The sequence below is a fragment of the Abrus precatorius genome, unplaced genomic scaffold (assembly GCF_003935025.1).
Source record: "Abrus precatorius isolate BTA unplaced genomic scaffold, Abrus_2018 Scaffold8, whole genome shotgun sequence".
Taxonomy (NCBI): domain Eukaryota; kingdom Viridiplantae; phylum Streptophyta; class Magnoliopsida; order Fabales; family Fabaceae; genus Abrus; species Abrus precatorius.
This window is the reverse complement of record NW_020874428.1, coordinates 34,010,195-34,034,792: the sequence shown is the minus strand read 5'-3', so window position 1 is coordinate 34,034,792 and position 24,598 is coordinate 34,010,195. Positions and strand designations below refer to the sequence as shown.

At 31.1% G+C, this 24,598-nt stretch overlaps 2 protein-coding genes across 4 annotated transcripts; both read left to right on the top strand.

Annotated features, from left to right (window-relative positions):
* Window positions 1-4,087: 4,087 nt before the first annotated feature.
* Window positions 4,088-12,726, top strand: LOC113845922 (ubiquitin carboxyl-terminal hydrolase 23). Of its 3 annotated transcripts, XM_027473624.1 has the most exons (12): window positions 4,088-4,499; window positions 4,708-4,822; window positions 5,063-5,173; window positions 6,316-6,488; window positions 7,055-7,381; window positions 7,647-7,772; window positions 8,589-9,212; window positions 9,753-9,863; window positions 9,942-10,593; window positions 11,489-11,585; window positions 12,149-12,321; window positions 12,364-12,687. In XM_027473624.1, exons 1-11 carry the CDS (start codon window positions 4,218-4,220, stop codon window positions 12,306-12,308), a joined length of 2,778 nt encoding a protein of 925 aa, XP_027329425.1. In that variant the 5' UTR covers window positions 4,088-4,217; the 3' UTR covers window positions 12,309-12,321; window positions 12,364-12,687. The 3 variants fall into 3 exon arrangements, with proteins under 3 accessions (XP_027329425.1, XP_027329424.1, XP_027329426.1); XM_027473623.1 differs by having other exon boundaries at window positions 12,149-12,726; XM_027473625.1 differs by lacking the exon at window positions 9,753-9,863 and having other exon boundaries at window positions 12,149-12,687.
* A 6,152-nt stretch (window positions 12,727-18,878) lies between these two features.
* Window positions 18,879-22,138, top strand: LOC113847967 (probable LRR receptor-like serine/threonine-protein kinase At2g24230). Its single transcript, XM_027477308.1, has one exon. It carries the CDS (start codon window positions 19,301-19,303, stop codon window positions 21,869-21,871), a length of 2,571 nt encoding a protein of 856 aa, XP_027333109.1. The 5' UTR covers window positions 18,879-19,300; the 3' UTR covers window positions 21,872-22,138.
* Window positions 22,139-24,598: the final 2,460 nt, after the last annotated feature.

Below are 24,598 nucleotides of genomic sequence, written 5' to 3'. Positions count from 1 at the left end.
TCTGCAATTTGTTACTCTTGACCTAGCAATTTTTCTTGTTCTATTTCTTTTCCTTGTTCCTACAATTTATTGTTCTCGTTCTTGTAATATTTGATACTTGCAATTTCTTTTTCTTGTTCTTGCAGCTTCTTGCTCTTGATCTTGCAATTTTTTTGTTCTATTTCTTTTCCTTGTTCTCCTTCATGTGATTTGCGGTATTTGCAATTTCTTCCTCTTGATCTTGCAATTTTTCTTGTTCTATTTCTTATCCTTGTTCCTACAAACTTTTGTTCTTGTTCCTACAATTTCTTATTCTTGCAGGCCTATGTATTTTTGTATTTTATTGTAGATCAGGAAAAAGTAAAAAGAAGAGAGCCAAAGAAGCATATTAACGCCCTTCTGCATATTTTATCCTAAAGAAGTAAGAAAATGTCTGAAGATTTTCATGATTATACCACAGGTTTCTAAGTGCATTAGATTGGTCTGGGGTGCCCGATTTATCAGTTTCCAATTGCAAACCTTTTTCTGACCTCTGAGAAGAGTTTTCAACTTCAGTTTAAAAAAAAAAAAGGTCTCTGTTATCCATATCTGTACATGCTCGATGAATGAATTTGTGTCTTTTAACTGCAGAGGCACGAAGTATTGATAATGTCCACCATTTTTGTGTTGCCCATAATGCAATTTGTGGCTTGAATTGTAATTTCATTTGTGCATAAGTTGTTGCTGAACTTATATTTTCATTTGGTGCTAAGATTATGTTTTTTCCTTTTGATGTTAAAGGATGATGCTCGGGGGTTGAAATTTTTGTTATCGATGTTTCAAATTGTTGGTTCTACTAGCATTTATATCGTGTTCCTTCTGGTGTTTTCTCGTGGTGTTGAGTTGGAGCCAGGTAAGCATTTTTTTTGCCTTGAAACGGATAAAACTAGAGGATTCAACAAGGGCACAATCACTAGCAACAACGAGATTTTATTAAACAAGCGATAATTTTTTTTTCTTGTAAAATTTGTTCATGTTGGGTCAGTAATAGCACTCCAAATCTCATAGCTGTTTCCAAATCAACTTAGTTCAAGACATCGTCATCTATGATTTCTGGAGTGAAATTCTAGGCCCAATACTTAAAAGAGCATTTGCTTCAAAATGTTGTCAGCTGTTCTTACATGTACATTTCACTAGGTTTCAATATCTTTAATGTTTGCAAAAGGCTAATTCTTCCATATCAAGTGCCTCTTAAAGTTCAAATCCATTGAGTTGACTAATTGGTAGCAGGATCCATTACAATCTTAGTTTCACATTGCATATGTGAAAATAAGCTATGGTCATTGGCATTGTCTCGTGGCCTAGGACAAGAGTACATGTTGCCCGCAAGGTTATATTTAGAATCAATTCAAATATTTAATAATGTTGATGCTTGCAGGTACATCCCAAATCATGTTGTGTTTGACAATTTGGCAATGTAGAGTTCTGAGGTCTGAAATTTGTACATCAACCGTTATAAGAGATGAATGCACTACATTGTGGTTAGGCAAAGTGGGAGACACGTAATACACTCTGGCAGAGAAGGAGGCATTAGATTTTAAAAAGTTTCGTAACAGAATTTTTAAACTTAGGAACACAAATAATTCTGTAAGTTGTACTTATACATTTTGTATGGGAAAAATAAATAATTATAAACATTATTTATTATTTAATTTCTCACGATTCTTTAATTTTCTCTTGTCCTAAACCTTTTAAAAACTAATTAAAAATGGTACACTTTTTTTTTTGTATTTTTAAATGAATCAAACAAATTAAATGCATCTTCTTTTCTTTCAAATATTTGTTTAAAAATGTCTTTGAAAAACTTCACCAATTTCTTCTTTCTTTACTTCGTCTATTAGTTGAAAGAACTTATAAAAAAAATTCAGAAGTAGTAGTTGTTTTTTGAATATTTATAAAAGATAATTTTAAAAAGATGGTGTATTAAATAAAAATGGGTGATTTTTTTTCTTTTGACATGTTAGTTTATAATTCAAATTTCTATCTTTCATTTTTTATTGAATGTTATGGATTCTCTTAGAAGTATAAATTTGTGACTCATGCTATCTTTTTGAACTATTTTAAAAAATTCTTATAAAATAAAATAAATAAATAAAACTTCTTCTAAAAATTCAAAAAAAATTATATTTATCTATTTTTAGAAGCTCTTCATTTAATTTCTCTAAAATTTAAAGAAATTAATTATTTTTAATTTATAGAATAAATTTTATTTATTATTTATATTAATTTTTTCTTTTATAAGAATTTTTTACTCAACTGAATGAGTATAGATAAGTTCTTATTAGAAAAATAAAAATAATATAAAAAATAAAATATCTCATAAATTAAAAATAATTTAAATTTTTAAAATTAAAAAAATATAAGTTGATTTTAACTTATAAATAAAATTTCATTCATTGTATTACTTAATTTTGACTCTTATAAAGACTTATTAAGAAATTTATCTAAATTAAACCTTTTTTATAAGTATTTTTATGTCATTTATTTTTGTTTACTACGATTTAAAAAGTTATTTTGTTGCTAGAGTATAGAAAGTAACGGCTATAAACCTATAATTTATCTAAAATTATACTCTGAACTCTTTATTTTAAGAGTTAATTTTAATTTTTTTATTTTTTCATTTATTTTTAATAAATAAAGTTAGTGAGAACTTAAATTAACTTCAATGAAACATATGTTAATAGTAGAGTTAGATATAATAATATTAAATTAAAATAAAGTTGTTATGATGATTTTGAAAATAAAAAAAATTAATTTTGACTAATTTAATTTGTATAATTTAGTTGACATTAGTACGAAAACTGATAATATGAAAAGTTACGGATCAAAGATATACATATTTAATCGGTTGTTTAATAATTTGAAATATAATGAAAAATAAGAAATAATAGAAAATTCCCATAACGATTTTCAAGCAATTCATTTCATACTGTTTGCTAATTTTTTAAATTTAAAGTCACTTATAAAAATTTATAAGTTATTATTTAAATAAGTTAAATTATATATTTTATTTCTATAATTAATATTTATTTATGAATTAACTTCTATAATTATGTTTTGATCTATATATAAATACTTTACTATATTTTATCATTATCATTACACCGTCACTGAGAGATTTCAAAATATGATTAAATACTCTTGAATAAAAATTAGAAAATACATAAAATCAAAATTAATTGAGAATATATATATATATAGTAACTTATTTTTTTTATAATACTTGATTATTAATTAATGAATTTTTTTTTAATTTATTTTTTTTCTAAAAAAATATTAACGTTAGCATTTTTATTACAATTATTTAATATATTTAATTTATATATAATATACTTTTATATAACATTTTAATTTCTATTGAAAATATCATCAATTTATTTTTATGATAAATTTTTATCAATTAAATGTTTATAAAAATAAAAATATTTAAAAATATTTTTTGTCTGAATTATTTTTGGTATCTTATTAATTATAATTATAATTTTTATTTAATTTATGTATTTATTAAATTAATAAATTTTATATTAATAAATATATAATTTTAAAGCATAAATAATAATATTTTTACTGAGTTTGTAATCTTTTAAAAATTCATGATTTTTTATTTGATATATTATTTTAATATTTTTAGACAATTTCACCAAAAGTTTTATTTTTCAGTTAAGATATAAATTTAATTTCGATAATTAATATCCATTTATTATATTTATTAAAAAAATTATACAAATATTTTGTTACATTTTAATCTATATTTTATAATATAATATTATAAAGTATCAATTATTAAAATTAATGTAAATAACATAGATGAAAACTTAAAAAAATTTAAATATGTAATAAAATATATTTTTTAAATAAAATGAGTTTTGTTTATAAAAATTAAATAATATATTTAATTTTTAAAATATTTATAACTTTTTAAATGGTATATAAAAATAGGTTCAAAAAGGATTATTTTGGGTGCAAAAAGCCTCCCTCCTCTTCTCGGCCATACACTCACTCATGGGCCCAGGCCCAACTGACCACTCATAGTTGGAGAGAAAAAAAAAATGATTACCTGATGGGGGTGTAGGGTTTAATAGTAGCCACCGTTCGGCCATCATTTCTCTTTCGCAGAAGCCGAAACCCTCTGCTTCTGTTTTGTTCTCTTCTCTGCATTTCCACTTTGCACTTTTTACTCTGAAATCGAAGCTTCTCGAATGGCGGAAGCTTTCTTGATCCAAACAGAGCCTCCGAATCCACCGGATCCTTCACCTTCTAACGTCCTCTTCCGGAGAAGAATCGAGTTCCACCCTGTCAAGAAGCCCTTCAAGGGTTTTTCCAATGATTTTCACATCGAAACCCTAAACCCCTCCTCCTCCGAACCTGGACCATCCGGTTCCGGCGCCTCACCGGCGGGTACTAAGAAACACGACGCTTCCGAATTCTCCGAGTTTGGCTTGGATCCGGAGCTCAGCTTCGGAATTACCTTCCGAAGAATAGTGAGTCTGTCCGTCACTTGAATTTCATTGCTTCTGTCGGTTGTTATCGTGCGTTTCACAATTTAAGATGCAAATTAGTTAACGCTTAATTTGGAATATTTGATTTTGATGCGAGCTTCTATTTTTCGTTTTGCATTCACTTTTATTGTTCTTGATTTTATTACATATAGGCTTGATTAAAGAAAAAGATGCTATTCATAATTTTCAGGGAGCTGGATTGCGAAATCTTGGAAACACATGTTTTCTCAATTCAGTACTCCAGTGTTTGACATACACAGAACCTCTAGCTGCGTATCTGCAAAGTGGCAAGCATAAGACTTCATGTGAGAAACTCTCTGCATTTTTGTTTTCCTTCCTCTTCTGTTACACTTGCCATATTTATATTCATGTAAATACTTCATTTATGGTTCACTTTTGCTTTGTTGTGTATGATGCTAAATAAGCGCAGTCGAACAGGGTTATGTTTTCATAAATTTTCCTGTTAGTTGGCAATGATGCATACATATGCATGAAGGAAATTATTGTTATATTGAATTTCTGATTGTATTTTACGATTATTTTAGGCCACATTGCTGGATTTTGTGCTCTGTGTGCTATACAGAATCATGTTAGCCGTGCACTGCAGTCAACTGGGAGAATATTGTCCCCAGAGGATCTGGTTGGGAATCTACGATGTATCCTTATGTTTTATATTTGATTTTGGAATGAGCAACAGGGCTTCTTTTTTTCCCTCTTATTGTTTAGAGACTCTTGATAAGAATAAGGCTACTATTCTAAAATATCCTGCTTCTTTCCGTCTCTCTGTGCTGTTTGTGTATGTATTCCTTTGGGCTAAGGAGAGAGTGGTTGGCTGGAAGTTTCTTTTCATTGAGCATGCATTCCTTCAAACCATTGAGTCGAGAGTCTGACAATTTCACCCCTTTCCGTGTAAACAATCAGAAATTGCATGTATCGCAGCCAAGGTAGTTAAAATCCCGATTTGAATCTTAAAATCTTACGATTTTACGATTTTGGAAGTCTCACCGATTTAAATCGTGGATAAAATCCTAATTAAGTAAAATTCTTGTAAAATCCCGATTTGAATCATAAAATCCCTCAAATTGTGGGATTTTACGATTTCACTTCGATTTTGAAAATTTCTCGCAAAGTCTATTTTGTTGAACCCTATCGTACGCCTCTTTCATATATCTCCTTTTTATGGAATCTAATTTGCCTCTAGCAGCTTTGAACCCTAACATTGTTGTCAACATTCAACAGTCCTCCTAATGCGTGCAACCTGGTCTGCAACTTAATCTATTGTTGTTCTTACATCTTTTCTGTTCTGGTCTATTTTTTATTCATGTAAATGCATTACATTCTTATGGAATAAATTATGATTTGTGAGTTCTACGTTGTTTAAGTATTTTTACTGATTTGAAGCTTTTTTCCCTTAATTTATGATATTTTATATGAATAATATGAATTTATATCATATATATGAATTTTATAAAATCTTACGATTCAATTTACGATTTTACGATTTACGATTTTCACTCTCCTTTACGATTTAAAGTAAAATCCCGATTTTAACTACCTTGATCGCAGCAAGCTGTTCTGGAAACATGGCTAAAACCACTTCTTCACATTTATTTATCTAACAATGGGTTTTGTCCTTTTGCATCTTTTTGTGAACTTCCCTGTTGACAAGAGATAATACTGTTTCTTAAGTTAGTTAGGTGATTGTTCCTTGGTTTGATCAATAAGCAGTAAGCACTGTTCCCTGCCCCCTTTCCCTCTTTTATTGGCTTGAAATTTGTACTTCCTGACATGAGGTCAGGCATATCACGGAACTTCCGAAATGCAAGGCAGGAGGATGCGCATGAGTATATGGTGAACTTACTTGAGTGCATGCATAAATGTTGCCTGCCTTCTGGAGTACCAAGTGAATCACCTAGTGCTTATGAGAAAAGTTTTGTTCATAAAATCTTCGGTGGTCGTCTCAGGAGTCAGGTAACTGTTTTTTTATTCAATGCGGAGTTTTGAAGAGTAATGTCATTACTAATCAAGTTTAGGGGCATTGATATGACAGGATCCAGATAACATATAACATCAACATGGAGATGCAACAAATTATAAAAATCATGTAACACAACATTGCTATAATGCAACATATAAGTTAGTATAAAGTGAAAATTTCCAATCTAAAGAATTCATGTTTTAAAAATGAGCCTAATTCATTATAGGCATAAGAAAATGTTAAATTTGTATTAATATTGTAGTATTCCTATCTGTATTGATATAGATGTTTTAAAAATTATATAAAAAAGATAATAAACCTGTTACTAAAACTATTTGAAGTGTGTGTGCAATTTATACACATTTGACATGGTTATGACTCAGAATTACATACTCTCTGGAGATGTCCATACTTGTAATGGATGTTTGGAAGTGATTTGGTTAATATCTAAAATATATTTTGGGAATCTATATAGAAAGCAAACAATTATACACTTTTTTACTTCAATATATGGTTACTTTATTACAACAATTGAAGTGTTCTTTGTTACTTTTCCCAGGTGAAATGCCAGCAGTGTTCTTATTGCTCCAACAAATTTGATCCCTTCTTAGATTTAAGTCTTGAAATATTCAAGGCAGATTCATTGCAAAAAGCACTTGCAAATTTCACAGCTGCAGAATGGTTGGATGGAGGGGAGAGGCAGTACCAATGTCAACGGTGCAAACAGAAAGTTAGGGCTCTCAAACAGCTAACAATTCATAAGGCGCCTTATGTACTAACAATTCATCTAAAGCGGTTCCATGCACATGATCCTGGACAGAAGATTAAAAAGAAGGTTCATTTTGGCTGTGCATTGGACTTAAAACCCTTTGTCAGTGGATCATATGTAAGCAATATATATTTTTTTTAATAATTGTATGAATTATGTTACTTTTAGCAAAATTGTTGTTATTTTAATAATAAATATATGCCTAAAATTGTGTTTGCCATTGGTTTACTATGTTAAAAAAGCCAGGCTTGGTAAAATTTTTCAGTTTCTTGTTTTGAAATACTTGCTATTTTGTTTTACTGCCATATATTTGTGTATGTAACTTCTAATAATTAATATGGTAATGTTATGCTTCTTATTGCAACCTTTTTCCATTTGGCAGGATGGAGATGTTAAGTACTCCTTATATGGGGTTCTGGTTCATTCTGGTTCCAGCACTCATTCTGGCCACTATTACTGCTATGTTCGCACTTCAAATAACATGTGGTATACCTTGGATGACAATCGGGTACTGAAAATGTGCCTTATAATTTTCTTTTTATAGTTTTATGGATTTTGCAAATCTTGGTACTAATTTTATGAATATCAATAAACTTGACAAAAGTGGCCAGTGTCTTGAGATTGGGGGGGGGGGGGATAGTAGTAAAGAAATTAATTTATAGAATACCATATCTTTACTAAGGTTTTTTAAAATACTACCTCTGGTCCTAAATATAAGATCTTTTTGACTACTTCATAAGAATTAAGAAATAGTTAATTTCATTAATGGGATTCAATTACATAAAATCTTGGATTTTTTTTAAAAAAAACTACCCATAAAATTATTGGGATTCAATTATCTTATTCCCTTTCTACCTAATTATTTATTGTCTCCATTGAGGGTGTTTTTGTAAAAAAAAAGTTATGCTAAAAACAACTTGCATGGGATCTTATAAAAAGGACCATGAAAAACTCCCCAAAAAGCTCGATATTTAGGACCAGAAAGAAGTCGTAGTTAGCTCCTTGGAAGTTGACGTTACTGCATCAATGTTTTGTTTTGTTGGGAAAATGAACTGACCTTTAGGCAACTATATCTCTTTTAGGTTACCTTCAAAATGTTGCCTGAGTTAGATTGTTTGTTCTCATAACTGGATAAATACTGTTGCTTTTATGCACATGTATGATACATGCTATGGAAATGGCCTGCATAACTTGTGAATTACTGTATTGATGATTTTCTTTGGAGGAATACTAGATAAAGCCTGACACTAGGGTGCTCTTTGTTTTGTTGTCTTATTGAAGTCAGTTATTTACCGTTCTAAACCAATCTGCACTGTTGCAACAGGTAAGTCATGTCAGTGAGCGGGAAGTTTTAAATCAGCAAGCTTACATGTTGTTTTATGTTCGAGATAGAAAAAGTATTCTTCCAAGAAAGCCTGCTGACATTGCTAAGAAGGAGAATATGAAGTCTAATGTGAATGGAAATAGAGATTCTTCTACTTCAAATCATGTCTTGAGGGAATATCCAAATGGTCTGGCAGAAAATAAATTTTGTGGTGAACCTTCTTTGACTGCAGAAGCTGAGAAAAACATTTCAAATGTTGATTCATCAAGGGCTTATTTTCTGAAGGATGCTCAGGTTCAGCAAAAAAATAGTGTCATTTTAACAGAAAGCTTGATACAAAGTAAAAAACCTGTATCTGAACTTTCTTCCAAGGCACAGGAACAGAAGGATTTCCCAGTTGGACTCTCTGTGGCTAAATCAGAACTTGGATGCTTGTCATCTTCAGATCATTGTAGAAAAGACTCAGTGAAATGTTTAGCTAAACCAGTTGGAGACAAACTTAATATGTGCAATGAGAATGCTATTTCAGAAGAGGGCAGTAAAGATTCTCTTTCAATGGTGCCAATATCCACTAATCCCCAGAATTTTGGACTCACTATTGATGGAAAATCTCAGTCTCTGGAGGTAATTCCAAGTACTTTCGGTATCCTCTTTATTCTGAATTGGTAGGGATGTCAGTTGGATGATTTGGATAAATTTTGAGTTGGATTATTATAATGGATGTGTAAAAAAAAAAAAAAAATCCAATTATTATTTGTTGTAGAAGTATTGAAAAAATCCAACCATCCATGATCTATTTATCCTTTTTCTATCAATGGATATCCAACTCATCCCTTAAAAAATCTTACATTTAAAAAAAATCCAATTGGAGTAATTGCAACACTATGGATCACACAGCTAAGGAAAAGCACCAGGAAGAAGAAATGTGCTTTCAATAGCAACATGAAGAAAAACTACTTGATCCATTTTCAGCATTTTAATAATACAATGGATTGGGAAAAAAAAACTGATGGGTCATTAAACATTGATCAATCACAATAACCCAACCCATCTAATCCATGCACACTGATTTATGGATATATTGGATTATTTTTCCACCCCCTTGAAATGTTACTATTTCAGTTTTATTAATTAATAAACTGTGAATCTCCTCTCCTCACTCAGCAAAATCTTGTGAAAAAAGTTGATGTTGCTGCACCTCATGATTCAAGCACAAAAATGGCCAACACCATTAGCCCCATAACTTCACTGGTTAATCTGAAAATCAACCATCAGGTTTCTAAACAATCCCCTTTATGCTCATTGCTTTGAACCTTGTTATTTCGATTTATTTACTTTACTTTTATATTTTAGCATGGAACTTCTGCAACTGGTTCGGTGTGTGAGGAAGCAGGTAGTACAATGCATGAAAATGCAGTTGGTTCTCAGGGACGGGCTTTTAATGAGCCAATGAATGGATCTTTGATTACAGTGTCTTGTAACCAAAAGCATGTAAAAAGATCCAAAAAGAAGTTCCTCAAGTATCAGTTATCCAGCATGCATCTTCGCCCAACCTTCCTATTCATGGCATACTTGGGCCCGAGGAAGAAGAAGAATCACAAAACAAGTAAACGTCGCAGGTTGGGTTTCAAGAATCCAAATAAAGAAAAGTTGGATAAATGCGCTTTCTCCTCAGAAGAGGCTGAACCATCTACAACTGGAAAAACTGATGTATTTCCTTGTGTATCAAGTTGTTCGGAGAGCAAGACTCCCAGGGCTAGTTTTAGACCTGGTGTTAATTTTAAATCTAATGATGAAAATAATGCTGAAGTAGAATTGAGGAAGAGAATTGATCATAACTGCACTGTGCTTGCATCAGTGACCCAATTAGAAAACATATCTGGGTGTGCTTCAGTAGTAAATCAATTTGAAGCTAGACAACCTGATAGTGGACATGGTAGTAGGAGAGATCAAATGCATAATGGTTTAATGAGCATGCTTACTCGAGGTCTGGAGGAGACAGTTGGTAAGTTTCTATTGATATTTCCCTCCCAATTTTTTGTCTCGCATAGGGTTCCACATCCTTGTGGTTTTATTCTTGCTCTGGTGCTGTGGAAGGTGGACTTGCATAGTTGTTGATATTTTGTATTTGGATTTGTACTATCATAATGGTCAAGTAATTACATATATCTGCCTGCACATTTTAGTGGATCTAAATACTGAAGTTGACTTGCAAAATATTATGTTCTGAATTTTGTGAAACATTTTATTTTGGGATCTCTTTTGGAGTAGAGGTAATATTGATTTTTGGGTTAATAGTCTACCTGTTCATGCTCTAATATTGGCTTAATTGTTTGACCTGGTGTCTCTATAGCCTATCCTATACTGCATTCAGAATATGGAATCTTGCTACTTGCCACATTGCTTACTTCTTTCAAATCTCACTCCACCAGTCATTTTTTCCTCTCTATTTTATCCATGAAACCTCAATCAATGGTCAGTGGGTCTGTCTATGCTGTGGTTGGGGCCATTAGGGACAGTGACTGCATGAGCAGCAGTGGCATTAGCCATGATACACGGTGCTTGGTTGTTCCAAATTATAATTATAATATAGGTATTTTGGGATGTAAATGCTCAATTATTTTGGAGATCTTCAAACGGAAGTGTAGTGATTGGGATATCAATGAATGCTGAAATACTTAAAAGGGGACTCTACTTGGAAAATTGTTTTCGGTGTGAATGATGTCATCTATATAATGGTTATCACTGATAAATGTAGTTGCTTCAGTTAATTTAGCTCCACATGTTATCTAAATGGGCAAATACTTGAACTACATTCCCCCTCCCCCAAGATTTTCCATTACTTTTTAAAATTTGGAACCTTTTGTGTGATATATAACTTGTCTGTTCTTTGTGTACAGTTGCACGTTGGGACGATGTACAATTACCATCATCTTATACCTTGGAGTCAAAGAATGACAATATCGTTAGCAGCATTGGATATGTTGGGGATGAATGGTGAGCTCAGCCATATGTTGCTTCTTTCTTCCTTTGTTTATGGGTAGTAATTTGGACTGTATTAGTTTGTGCCTTCTTGTGTTGTGACTAATTAGAGTGCATGACGACACATTTTTTCACCTTTTTGTTTTGTGAAAAATTATATTTTTCAATGATTTGTCTATGCCTAAAAAGAATTTGATTTATTGTGTTAATTAATAAGTGATTTAAATTGTACTTCAGGCGTCTTTCATATCCCATGTGTGATGTAATGATTGCCTTATAATAGTATCTGACCTTGTAAATGCACTTGTTGACCTAGTCCCATAGATAATAGTTGGTACACTGGGTTCAAATGTATAGTAAAGTGAATTGTGAGCATATTGATGTAGGCTTCGTATATACATAGATAAAATATGCCCTTCGTGCAGTTGCTGTTCTACCGAAATATTAGTTGCCAATCACAATGTTTGAAGGTTTCTGGGGGAAGGCTTAGGATTTGACACCACTTTGTGTGACTGCACTATTTTGATCCAAAACTTTGAATATATTTATAAATTTGTATCTTGCTCCAAAATTTACAGGGATGAAGAATATGATAAGGGGAAGCGGAAGAAGATAAGGGGCTACAAACATAGCTTTGGTGGGCCAAATATTTTCCAAGAGATTGCCATGGAGAAATCTAAGTTGAAAAGAGCAAAGTTGGACCAATCTAGCTCAGGGAACCTGCCATTTAGGATATGACGCCCAAAACTAACTGCCTTCTATCCGCCTGTGAGCTTCTTGTAGGCAATTATTAACGCCAAAGTGTAGTGAAGAGAGCACCTACCTTATTATTTTTTTCCAGTACAAAAATTTGTTTGCTGGATCATATTATTGTCTTTGGGCAGAGCTGCAGAGGGTTGGGTTCTTTTATGCATCCGTGTTCCTGTAGGACATTTCTCATTTCAGACTAGTATTAGCTGCATGTTTGAGAAGTGAAATGAAACCTACTGTATTTCTATTGTAGTACCTGCACGTTTGTAGCTCAGAAATTTTGTTCATGAATTTTAATTTGTTAAGACATTCTCTGTATTTCATGTTACAAAATGTCTGTATGTAGTACTGGAGTTGTATTCTGCTTTTGGTTTGAGTTTGGATTAGCTGTGAGAAAAAAAGATTGTTAAAATTTGTGTATAATTTATAGGATAATTGTGTATAAAACAACTTATGTGTAAAAAGGAATTAATACCGTGTATAATAGAGATTAAAACACCAACAACTTATAGTTGTGTAGGATAATTGTTCTATACCGTTCAGAATTAAAAGCCTGTTGGTTGTTAAAATTGCTGGTTTAGGCCTTGCAAATATTTGTGTAAATAGGGACTAAAACAAAAGAGAATACACTAAAATATTGTTTAGAACATGGATTACCTGTAAGATTTAGCGGGAGTTTTAAAATGTCAAATATTAATAATATTACATTGTTACTAAAATAAACTTTAAACTCTTAGACGCAAATTCAAATGTTATTAATTTATATTGCAAAATACAATGAATAGAACATGAAAAACCATGTGTGCAGCAATCAGAATAACTAAAAACATTACTCTTCTTTCTTCAGCTATCCACATATTTCCTTCGTACCCAACTGCATCACTACTCTCGTAACTTCCAAAGGAATTTAAACAGCATATTAGCCTATCTTTAGATATCGACAAGATTTTTTATATAACTTAATTTGTTAGAATAATTTAATAAATTTATTTTAATTTTATTATATCAGTCATTATTTTAAAAAATATAAAATAAATATTTAAATAAATAATCATCTAAATACACCGTGAAGAAGTTCAAGTTGTATGAACCATGGTTTTAAGCAATAGTATATCATGTGTACATGGTTTATTTCTCGATACTTGTTATATAAATTTATTTAATAAAATTAGTTTAAAATTTAAGTGAAAATTAAAATGCTAATAAGTTGATTTTTTTTTTTTTCAATTCAAAGTTGTTGGCTGAAAGTTGAAATTAAACATTTAATTGAGAATCAAAATGTTAGTAAATTGAAATTAAAAATAATACATAAAACTAATTTTTAAACTAAATAATAAATGTAAAATAATAAGGCTTTATTATTATTGTATTGCTCTTGTTATTTTATTATATTATATTATATTATATTATATATATATATATATATATATATATATATATATATATATATATATATATATAAAGAATGATCTTCTTACACTGGTATTAGTTTAAAAACTCTTACACTTAATCTGAACTTTTTATTTAACTTATATCTAATGGCTAGTGAAATAATAAATTATAACCCGTTAGATGTAAGTTAAATGAAAGGTTCATATTAAATATAAGAGTTTCAAAACTTACACCAATGTAAAAAGATCATGCTCATATATATATATTACTTCATAAACCCTTAAACATACACACACAAAAGCACATTTTATTTTTTTATAGAATCAAATCATTAAAAAATATAATGTAAAGCTTTTTGTATTATTTTACTTCATTTAATAAAATATTTTTGATAAGAATACACGTAATTTCAAGTTAACGTAAACTGATTAAATATATTATTTTATCATTTTATATCCATTATTTAATTCAATAATTAATTTTATTAATTATTTTAAATTTAATTAGATAACTTATTATTTTGCAGCTTTTATCTTTTGACTTCTAGCATGTTTTAAAATTTTTAATTGATTTTTTAACTTTCCATTAACTTATCCATCATATGTAAAATATAGATTAAACATATCTATATTTTACACTTTCTTGCAACTTTTAGCTAATAAATACAAATGAAACAAAAATTATTTTGTGCATTATATTCTCACTTATAAATAAAGATAAAACAAAAAATAAGGGATTGGGGTAGAATTAAGAATATGCTTCTCAGGTCTATTTGTTCTGTTCTATCTCTTATTAATCCCCTTATTATAACTAATAACTAGGATTAGTTTTACTAGAAACTAGTTAATAATGGATATTTTTTAATCAAATTTGCCTTTACTTTATTTCTAATTTAAATAAAGATACTTCAATTTAGAAAAATATTTTTAAGTTAGTCTAGGATTGGGAGGGTCCTCTTAGGATTTTCACTTTTTCTATAGAAAGTTGTCCATGGTAGACTTTTAACTAATGAGGAAAAGTTTTTTTTGTAAAATAATTGTCTCTCCCTTATGTCTTAGATGCATGGAGACTCCTGAATCTATAATTCATGTTCTTAAGAAATATTGGGTAGCCAATATTATTTAGAGTCAGATTCTTCCCCTTGACAAGTGGGTGTAGTTTTCAGTCTTGGCTTATCCAACTGGCTAGGATTCAGTATCTTTAAACAAAACTTTCCTTTGTATCCCAATTGGAACATTGTCTTTGGGTTTGTTTCTTGGTATATGTAGAAATTCAGGAATAATTTTATTTTCTAGAATAACATTCTTAATAACCAGGAGCTATTAAGCAAAATCCTCTTTGATGTTGATTATTTTCTCTTTTGTTGTAGGCCTAATCAGAAGCAGTTTGCTACTGTTTGGTGAACTACTTGCATGATGAAGTGGATGCCTCCCCTAATTGGTTACCTAAAGCTTAATACTAATGGTTCAGTACCTCATTCCTAAGGTATTGTTAACTGTGGTGGCTTAATCCATGATTCTACTAGTGCTTTCATAGTTGACTTTTTGTAAAAATCTTAATCCTTGCCATCCTACTGTTATTGAACTTTAGGGCATTTTTTGGGGCCTCCAACTGGTTATTGGAGAAACTTTCAGGTTATTTAGGTTGAATGTGACTGTAAAATAGTCATTTTCCTCCTTATTAACATGCAAAGTAATAATTACTTTTTTATTTTATAATTAGCAAAATTAGGGAGTTAATCAGAAGCATTAAGTTTGTTAGGTTCAGTCATGTGCTTAGGAAAGCTAACTAAAGTGCTGATTGGTTGACTAAGTTGAGTCATGATCTTGAAGTGTCTTCTTTCCTCTTTGATAAGACTCCTTCTTCTTTGGAGCTTCTTTTGAGGCTAGACTCTTTAGGTAGTTTAGTTTTGTTTCTTCTTAAACTGTCTGTTTAATAGAAAAAAATAAAAATAAAAAAAAGAATTAATTTAAATAAAATATTTTACTACAGTAATAAATTAAATTATTACAAAATTATTTAAAACTTATAATTTTAAAAAATATCACAAGTTAATTTTGTTCATAAAAGAGTATTTAATGATGGTTTATAAATATTTTATTATGCTTATAAGTTTAACTTTTAATTAAAGAACTCAGAAAATAAGAGTTCTTTAAACTGAATAACTTATTTAAAAGAAAAATAATGATTTAATTGAATATAGAAACTAATAATATACGTATTAAAAAAAGTCAGTACACAAGTTAGCATGCCTTCAAGAATTAAGAGCTCGAATATGTTCTATAAGGTGAAATTATAACATCATATTTTAATTATCAAGTGTCTAGTGTGTCGGAATGATGCTTGAGCATGGTGTGAAAGATTTGCTCTCAAGTTGTAGAACCTTCTCATATACTCCTTAATCTATGGCTTGCAAAAGCATATATGCGCATGGTGGTTTATTAATTTAGAAAATTTGACGACATTTTCATACATAGCAAACTCTCTCTCACATACACACAAATGAAATCATGTATTTTTCTCCCTCCACCATTGGATCTATAGAGGGTTTATCTGCCATGATATATCTACTTGTACATACCTGTGCTTTTTTCTTATATATGATGCATCTCGTGAGTCCATGAAGTGGTCCCTCTGGTGTAGGAACATTATTTATTTGACGTGGTTTGAAATATAAGTATGGTGACATGATTAAAGGAAGAGTTATGTTTGATATCATATATTATTTTACATATGTATACGAATTTTTAAAAAAATACATAAAAAATATAAAAATATCTACTTTAATGATACATGAAACGTTTTTTTAAATGAAAATGGATACTACACATAGTGTTCGCATTAAAATATTAGTGGGGATGTTATGATTATTCAAAGTAATTTTGTCGGTTGATTTCATGTTACTCATTAAGCCTCATCCCTTAATCAATGCAAATCATTAGACACTGACATGGCTTCATTTTCATCCCCTCCACTCACTGCCTATGGATTCTTAACTCTCTCTCTCTTTCACGCGCCCACACACAGACTCAAATATTTATTCGTATATTGCCCCAACTTGGAGCTTTGTTAAAAAACTAGACAGTTTCTGCGCATGTTTCATGAAGAGGCCAACTTGCCATGTGAATACTCCAATTGCCCTATATTTCTTATTAGTTAAGATTTATCTATATAAGGGAATGAACTCAGCTTAGCCTTCTAAAATCTCATGTGCTACCACTTTTCCAATTAAGGTTCAGATAAGTGGAAATTTTGAGAAAGAAGAGATTGTGGGCCACAAATCTTGATAGAAAAACATTCTAATTAACTCTAGTCAAAACTTCTAGACATTGGACAAAATCTTCTTATAAAAAGAAAAAAAGTAAAAACCATTAGATATAGCATAGATTCATTGACACCCCGAAAGCCCAGAAGGGTGTATGTACACATCTTAGAAAATGAAATGATAAATATCATGAATGATGAGATAAAATGAATATAAAAAATATATAAAAATTAAGGATGTAAACCAATAAAATTTGTTAGATATAATGCCAATATAAACTGCACTGTATAATGGGCAAAAAAGGAATGCCACTGACATATTTTATAGACAAAATTGGTCCCTTGGTATTGCTTCACGTGACAAGAGAAACTGGCCCAAGGGTTCAAAACCCTAAATTGAAATGGATTATTGTTTATATTTTCTGAGTTCTCAAACCTACTTGAGGGTCCACATGGTAAATTATCGATTACTTATATTGTCTCTGACGTATGATAATTGGCAACCTAGTGAGCATAAATTAAGGTGAAAAAAAAGACTCTCTTAGGAAAATGGGGTAGGAGGGGACTTTTTTCTATGTTCCAAAGTCAAAAATATACACTTTATTCTACCAAGAGAACTAGCTAATCCATTGAAATTATCATCATCACACATTTATTTTTATTTTGTTTTATTTTTCTTTTGAGGGGGAGGGTGTTGGGGGACCAATATAGTTGCAGTAAAGATGTTGGTAACAACCGTGAGCATTTCCTATTTTCCTTGTCCCAACAACATTAATTGCACAACAAAGATCAAGTTCCTGTAACTCACATGAAGGGAGAAAGTGAGAGAAGATAGAAAATCGAGAAGACACTCGCAAAATCAGGGTAAAAATCCTTTTTCAGTAAAAGTCAACCATTTTAGGGTACAAGATGAACATTACCATATTTATTTTGAGGGTGAAAGGATCCAAAATTCTAATTATTTCCTCATATTTTTAGTTTAGAAATATTTGATTCCAAAATACTTCAATTTAAGTTAATAAATGGGCAGCCAATTAGTTACATAGTACTATTGAATCTAGTGATTTTGAGAGGTGTACAAATGTCAGCGTTAAGGAGGAAACACCAAGACATCACATGGACAAAATAGTCTATATATTTAGTACATGTTTAGATTTGTTTACTTTTTAAGAAAATCGTGTTTTTTAAAAATCATTTTGATAAAAATTAATTATAAATTATTTTAAACTAACTCGATTAATGTAAGTACTCAATAATAAATATAGTAAATTAACTTTAAAAATAAAATAATTTAATTGAAAAATAGCATCAATACACTCGTATCACTATTTTTAATGTACATATAACATTTTTGTGTAGAGCCAACAAAAATTATGAGACTTTTTTCTTTGCATAATTATTAGAATCATATTAAGAAATACTTTGAGTATTAAATTATTAATTAAAAATTCTGTTAAAAATATATTATGAAAATAAAAAATATTTTTTAATTCAGTAGTATCCTAACTAATCAACATTTGTCTAATTATTATATAAAATTTAAGGAGGCTTTTTTTTTTTTTTCCAAGGACCAAAAAGAGAAAAGTGATAAACACCCTCACTCACTCACCGAAGAATCATTGAATTCACACCAACAAATCTTTGATATATTCACCATCACCAACCGTCACCCTCAACGATATTTCAATTCAGTTTCTTTCCATTTATGAAGCTCAAACCAACTCCACTTCACATTCAAGTTCACATTTCTTTCCTAGTACACACCACACTGCATGTTGCGCTGTCTTTGCCTCGTTTGAATGAGGAAAAGACCCTTTTGAAAATTCAGTTTCAAGACAAAAAGTCCTTAGTCCTGCAACACAACCAAAGCATCAAAGCTTTTCCCCAACCTTTGAGTCTATACAAAGACAATAGTTTGCTTCTTGCATCGGTTGTTTCTTTACTTATCCTTCTTTTTGTTGGCTTTCATTAATCCTCAAATCCAGACAAGCTTATTCACATTCTCTTGTTGTAGTCCACAATCTTTATATTACATCAGAGTGAAAAAAATTATTTTTTTACCATAAAAAGTACCACCAGTTTTGTAAGCTTGTGTCGTGTACTTTTACTCTTTCTGCTGTCTCCTTAGCTTTTGTCCTTCTTTGATGTACTATCATGCAGTAAAAATATTGTTTCCCTGTGAGATTTTCTTGCAGTAAACAACCCATCATCCATGATATGGTCATGCTGCTTTTGAAGTTCTAAGGGGGCATTTTGCAGTGGTGGTGGAGGTTTTGGGGTTGCTATTTTGCATTTTTTGTTGGACTATCAGACATCATTCTTTGATGGGTTTGGGAGTGTTCGGTTTTGTTTTGGTTTTGACTCTCTTGTTCAAGCATTTGGTGTCTCAGCAACCAAACACTGATGAGTTCTTTGTATCGGAGTTCTTGAAGAAGATGAGTTCAAGTTCAACATCTACCCAAGCCTACAACTTCTCTGCTTCTGTTTGTTCCTTGCAAGGAGTATTATGTGATGCCAATAGAGAACACGTTGTTGAGTTGAGCTTTTCTGGTATGGACCTCTCTGGAACTATACCTGATAACACCATAGGCAAGCTCAGCAAACTCCAATCTTTGGATCTTAGTTATAATAAAATCACTGGTTTGCCTTCAGATTTTTGGTGTTTAAGCTCTCTCAAGACCCTTAACCTCTCCTCCAATCAGATTTCAGGTTCATTGACTAACAACATTGGCAACTTTGGTTTACTAGAAAGCATTGACTTGTCCAGCAACGATTTTTCTGAGGAAATTCCTGAAGCTATTGGCTCCCTTGTGAGTCTGAGGGTCCTCAAACTTAACCACAACAGGTTTGCACAGAACGTACCTTCTGGAATTCTCAAGTGCCAGAATCTAGTTTCAATTGATCTTTCATCAAATCAGCTGAATGGAACACTACCAGATGGTTTTGGTGCTGCTTTTCCTAAGCTTAGGACTTTGAACCTTTCAGGGAATAATATTTATGGCCGTATTTTAGATATTTCTGGATTAAAATCTATTCTGAATCTCAACATGTCAGGGAATTCATTTCAGGGTTCTATTATGGGTTTGTTTCAGGAAAAGTTGGAGGTCCTGGACCTTAGCAGAAACCAATTTCAAGGTCACATTCCTCAGGTACAGTACAACTTTAGTAGTTACAATTGGTCTCATTTAGTTTATCTGGATTTGTCAGAGAATCAGCTTAGTGGGGAAATTTTTCAAAATTTTGATGTGTCCTTGAATCTAAAGCACCTTAACCTTGCACAAAATAGATTTAACAGGCAGAAATTCCCACAGATTGAAATGCTCCTGGGATTGGAATATCTGAACTTGTCCAAAACTAGTCTTGTTGGTCAAATTCCTGATGAAATCTCACAACTGAGTAATTTGAATGCAATTGATCTTTCTATGAATCATCTTAGTGGGAAAATTCCCTTACTGGGGAATAAGCGCCTCCAAGTTCTTGACCTTTCAAACAACAATTTGACTGGAGCAGTCCCTCTACCCGTCCTAAAGAAACTTCCATGGATGGAGAAATTCAACTTCTCGTACAATAACTTAACCCTCTGTGCTTCAGATATCAAACCTGATATCCTGAAAACAGCATTCTTTGGATCGTTGAACAGTTGTCCACTTGCTGCAAACCCAAGACTTTTCAAAAGAAGAGACACTGGACACAAGGGAATGAAGCTAGCCCTTGTGTTGTCCTTCTCAATGCTGTGTGTGCTTGCTGGCCTTTTATTTCTAGCATTTGGTTGCAGAAAGAAAACAAAAATGTGGAAAGTGAAGCAAAGTTCATACAAAGAAGAACAGAACATTTCAGGTCCCTTTTCATTCCACACTGATTCAACAACTTGGGTGGCTGATGTTAAGCAAGCAACATCAGTCCCAGTAGTAATCTTTGAGAAGCCATTATTGAATATCACATTTGCAGACCTCTTATATGCTACTTCAAACTTTGATAGAGGTACCCTTTTGGCTGAAGGAAAATTTGGTCCTGTCTATAGAGGCTTTCTGCCAGGTGGTATTCATGTGGCAGTTAAGGTCTTGGTTGTTGGTTCTACATTGACAGATGAAGAAGCTGCAAGAGAACTTGAGTTTCTTGGCAGAATAAAGCACCCAAATCTTGTTCCCTTAACTGGATATTGTGTGGCTGGTGATCAGAGAATTGCCATATATGACTACATGGAAAATGGAAACTTGCAAAACTTGCTTTATGACTTGCCACTCGGTGTACAAAGCACTGAAGACTGGAGCACAGACACATGGGATGAAGGTAACAACAATGGAATTCAAAATGCTAGCTCTGAAGGGTTGCTCACATCTTGGAGATTTCGCCACAAAATAGCCCTTGGCACGGCTCGAGCATTGGCATTTTTGCACCATGGTTGCTCACCTCCAATAATCCATAGAGCTGTTAAAGCTAGCAGTGTTTATTTGGATTATGACTTGGAGCCAAGGTTGTCTGATTTTGGGTTGGCTAAGATTTTTGGAAGTGGTTTAGATGAGGAGATTGCACGTGGCTCACCTGGTTATGTTCCACCGGAGTTTTCTCAACCAGACTTTGGCACTCCAACACCAAAATCTGATGTGTACTGTTTTGGAGTTGTTCTCTTTGAGCTAGTAACTGGAAAGAAACCAGTTGATGATGATTACCCTGATGATAAAGATGCAACTTTGGTAAGTTGGGTTAGAGGGCTTGTAAGAAAGAACAAAGCTTCAAGAGCTATTGATCCCAAAATTCGTGATACAGGATCTGATGAACAAATGGAAGAGGCTCTTAAGATTGGTTATCTTTGCACTGCTGATCTACCCTTCAAGCGACCAAGCATGCAACAGATAGTTGGACTCCTAAAGGATATTGAACCTACTTCTAGTTAGCATGATCAAAATAATCCAGGTCCTTCAATTTAATTTAATTTATCTCTTTGATTTTTCTACTTGAGAGGTTCCCTTATTACCATGCAGAAAATGTAAATCAGTTAAGTTCTTGAATTCTGCTTTTGATGTTTTTTCTTTTTGTTGCCTCATCATTTGTGGTAGATGAAGTAAACTTTGATCAATATACACTGGGAACTAGATCTTTGAACTAACATGTTATCGCAGCATTTAGTCTTTCAGCCACTTTTTTATAATTTACTTATCTTTTCCTGTATTAAAGTGAATGCCTCCAGTTTGAGATTAGTTCTATTCAATTTTGGAAGTTGAAATTAGAGGAATAAGTGAGTTTATGGCCTTTGTTTTCATGTGTACACTTGAAGATATTTTGGGACAAAATAAGCTCACGAGACTTTTTTGAAGCAATAGAATGACATTATATGCACAATTTTTTTTTAACTAACATCAGTCTTTTAAGGGTGATTTTAAGTATTTGAAATAATATTTTTTATTCAAATTATACTTATTATATTTTTATTTTTAATATAGTAAATACTTACTTTTTAAATAAATCATACTATTTTTAGATACATAAAATTAATTTTATAAATTTATGTTAACACTTTTTATAATTTTTTTTTTACATTTTTATATCTATCTCTTTATTTTTTATGACATCACTTATCATATTTATTATTATTTTTCTCTCTTGCTTTCCTATCTTTCTTCTCTCCCAAGATTACAACTACACAGGCCTTTAAGGATGTAGAAAAAAAAATGTTAAAAGAAAGACTGCCCGATAAGCAAAATTGACTTCCTGTGTATTCTTTCCAAATTAATACTTCATGTGTGACTTTTCATCGCATCATACGTGGGTTTGTTAATTCATAAGTGAGTTTGCCCCTGATTTTTTTAGTTAATTTCAAGTGATTTTGTTATATTCTCAAAAATATATTTAATTATAAGTGAAAAAAATATAACTTTTGTGTTTGATTAAGATTTTCGTACCAAGTTTTATTACAAATTTTTTGTTAAAGATAAAAAAATTTAGACAAACCCTTTTAATTTGATATCACTTTCAATCAAAAGTGATTTTATAAAATTGATTAAATTTGCATTTGTAAATATTAAAAGAAACACATGCTGATTTTACAAGTAAATCTGTTCCAGAGAAGCGTATAGTCAACGGCAAGCCAAAAGGTGCAAGAACAATAATTTTGAACCATTATTTTATAAAGTTTTTATGATTCAATTATACTTTATTTCATTTTGTGCACATTTACACTCTGATTCTACTACCTATGTTTGGTGTGATGTGTACTCAAGGGATATATATTGCCGACATATTTTTTAATAGTTATAACTCAAAAGTATTAAAAATTAAAAATAACATTAAACTAAAAATAAAAAAATATATAATTCACATAATTTTAATAATTTTTAATCAATAACCATAAATATATCAAAAAGGGTAGCATTATTCATGCCAAAAAATATGTTTTGACATTGTTGCAAGGGCAGAAAAGGTAAAGAAACAACAAGTAGGGTGTGTCATTGAGAAACAGGGGCATGTTGATAATGACTTTGGAAATGGAGTGGGGTGCATTTAATCTAAACACGCGAGAAGAACTTTCAACATTTTTTTGTCTACATATACTACATCACGCGGAGACCAAATCGATGTACAAATAAATTATTATCTGCCACGAAAAAATTATAAGATTGTTTGATACAAAAATTAATGTTTTTTGTTTTTATATGAGTGTAGCTTCCACAAAACACATAGCATGATAACATCTTGACATGCGGAGCAATGGAAGCATGATGATTGCAAATAATTTTGAATGGTCTCTTTGGTTTGGTTGGCCAGCACCCAGCATCCATCTTTTCCACCTTGAAAATCTAATCATTTGAAGTTATGAATATAATATGACCTTGCATATTAAGCTATTCTTAGGTGCAAAAAATTTAAACAGAACATTGTGTAACTAATCATAGTAGTAAAAGAGCTAGGATTTAAGCCAAGATTGAGCTTTCAATGAATAGAAGACCAAGATTTGCCATGCATGGAACAGTATTTTAATCCCTTTTCTCTTCTTCATTTTGTTCTCAGATTACTGATCATTCCAAGTAAGAAGAAGAACATGTTTTTATAGAGACACTCTGATAATTAAGTGAAAAAATAACTTTTTACTTTGTTTGGACAAGAAAAAAGAAAATAAAGAGAAAGAAGATATAGACAGTAATGCACTTCTTATTTTGTTGAAAAAATTTAAGAAATTTTTTTTAGAAACGATATTTCATGAATAAAAAACCTCTCGTTTTCTCTGCAATTTACTTTTTCCCTTGTTTTTTCTCTATGGAAACAAGCAAGGGCTGCAAGTCTATAAAATATTTGTGAATCAAAATTGATGACTTACCTGAGGAATCATCCCTTTAAAGGGGCAGAAAAAGAACTGAATCCTATGACTATATCAAGATCTCTTAAGATCATCATCACTTTAATAAGTAAATCGAGATTCACAGGATAATAGTTGAGAGCAAGAAAAAACTCATATAATGTGTAAAATACTCATAAATAAAAGGTAACTTTTATGGTGACTTAAAAATTGAGAATATTTTATGTTTTTTACGTGAAATAATTATAATGGTCAATATAATATTAAAATTATTGATTTATATTGAAATACTATATAAATATATTTTACTTTTTTAAATATTTAAATAATC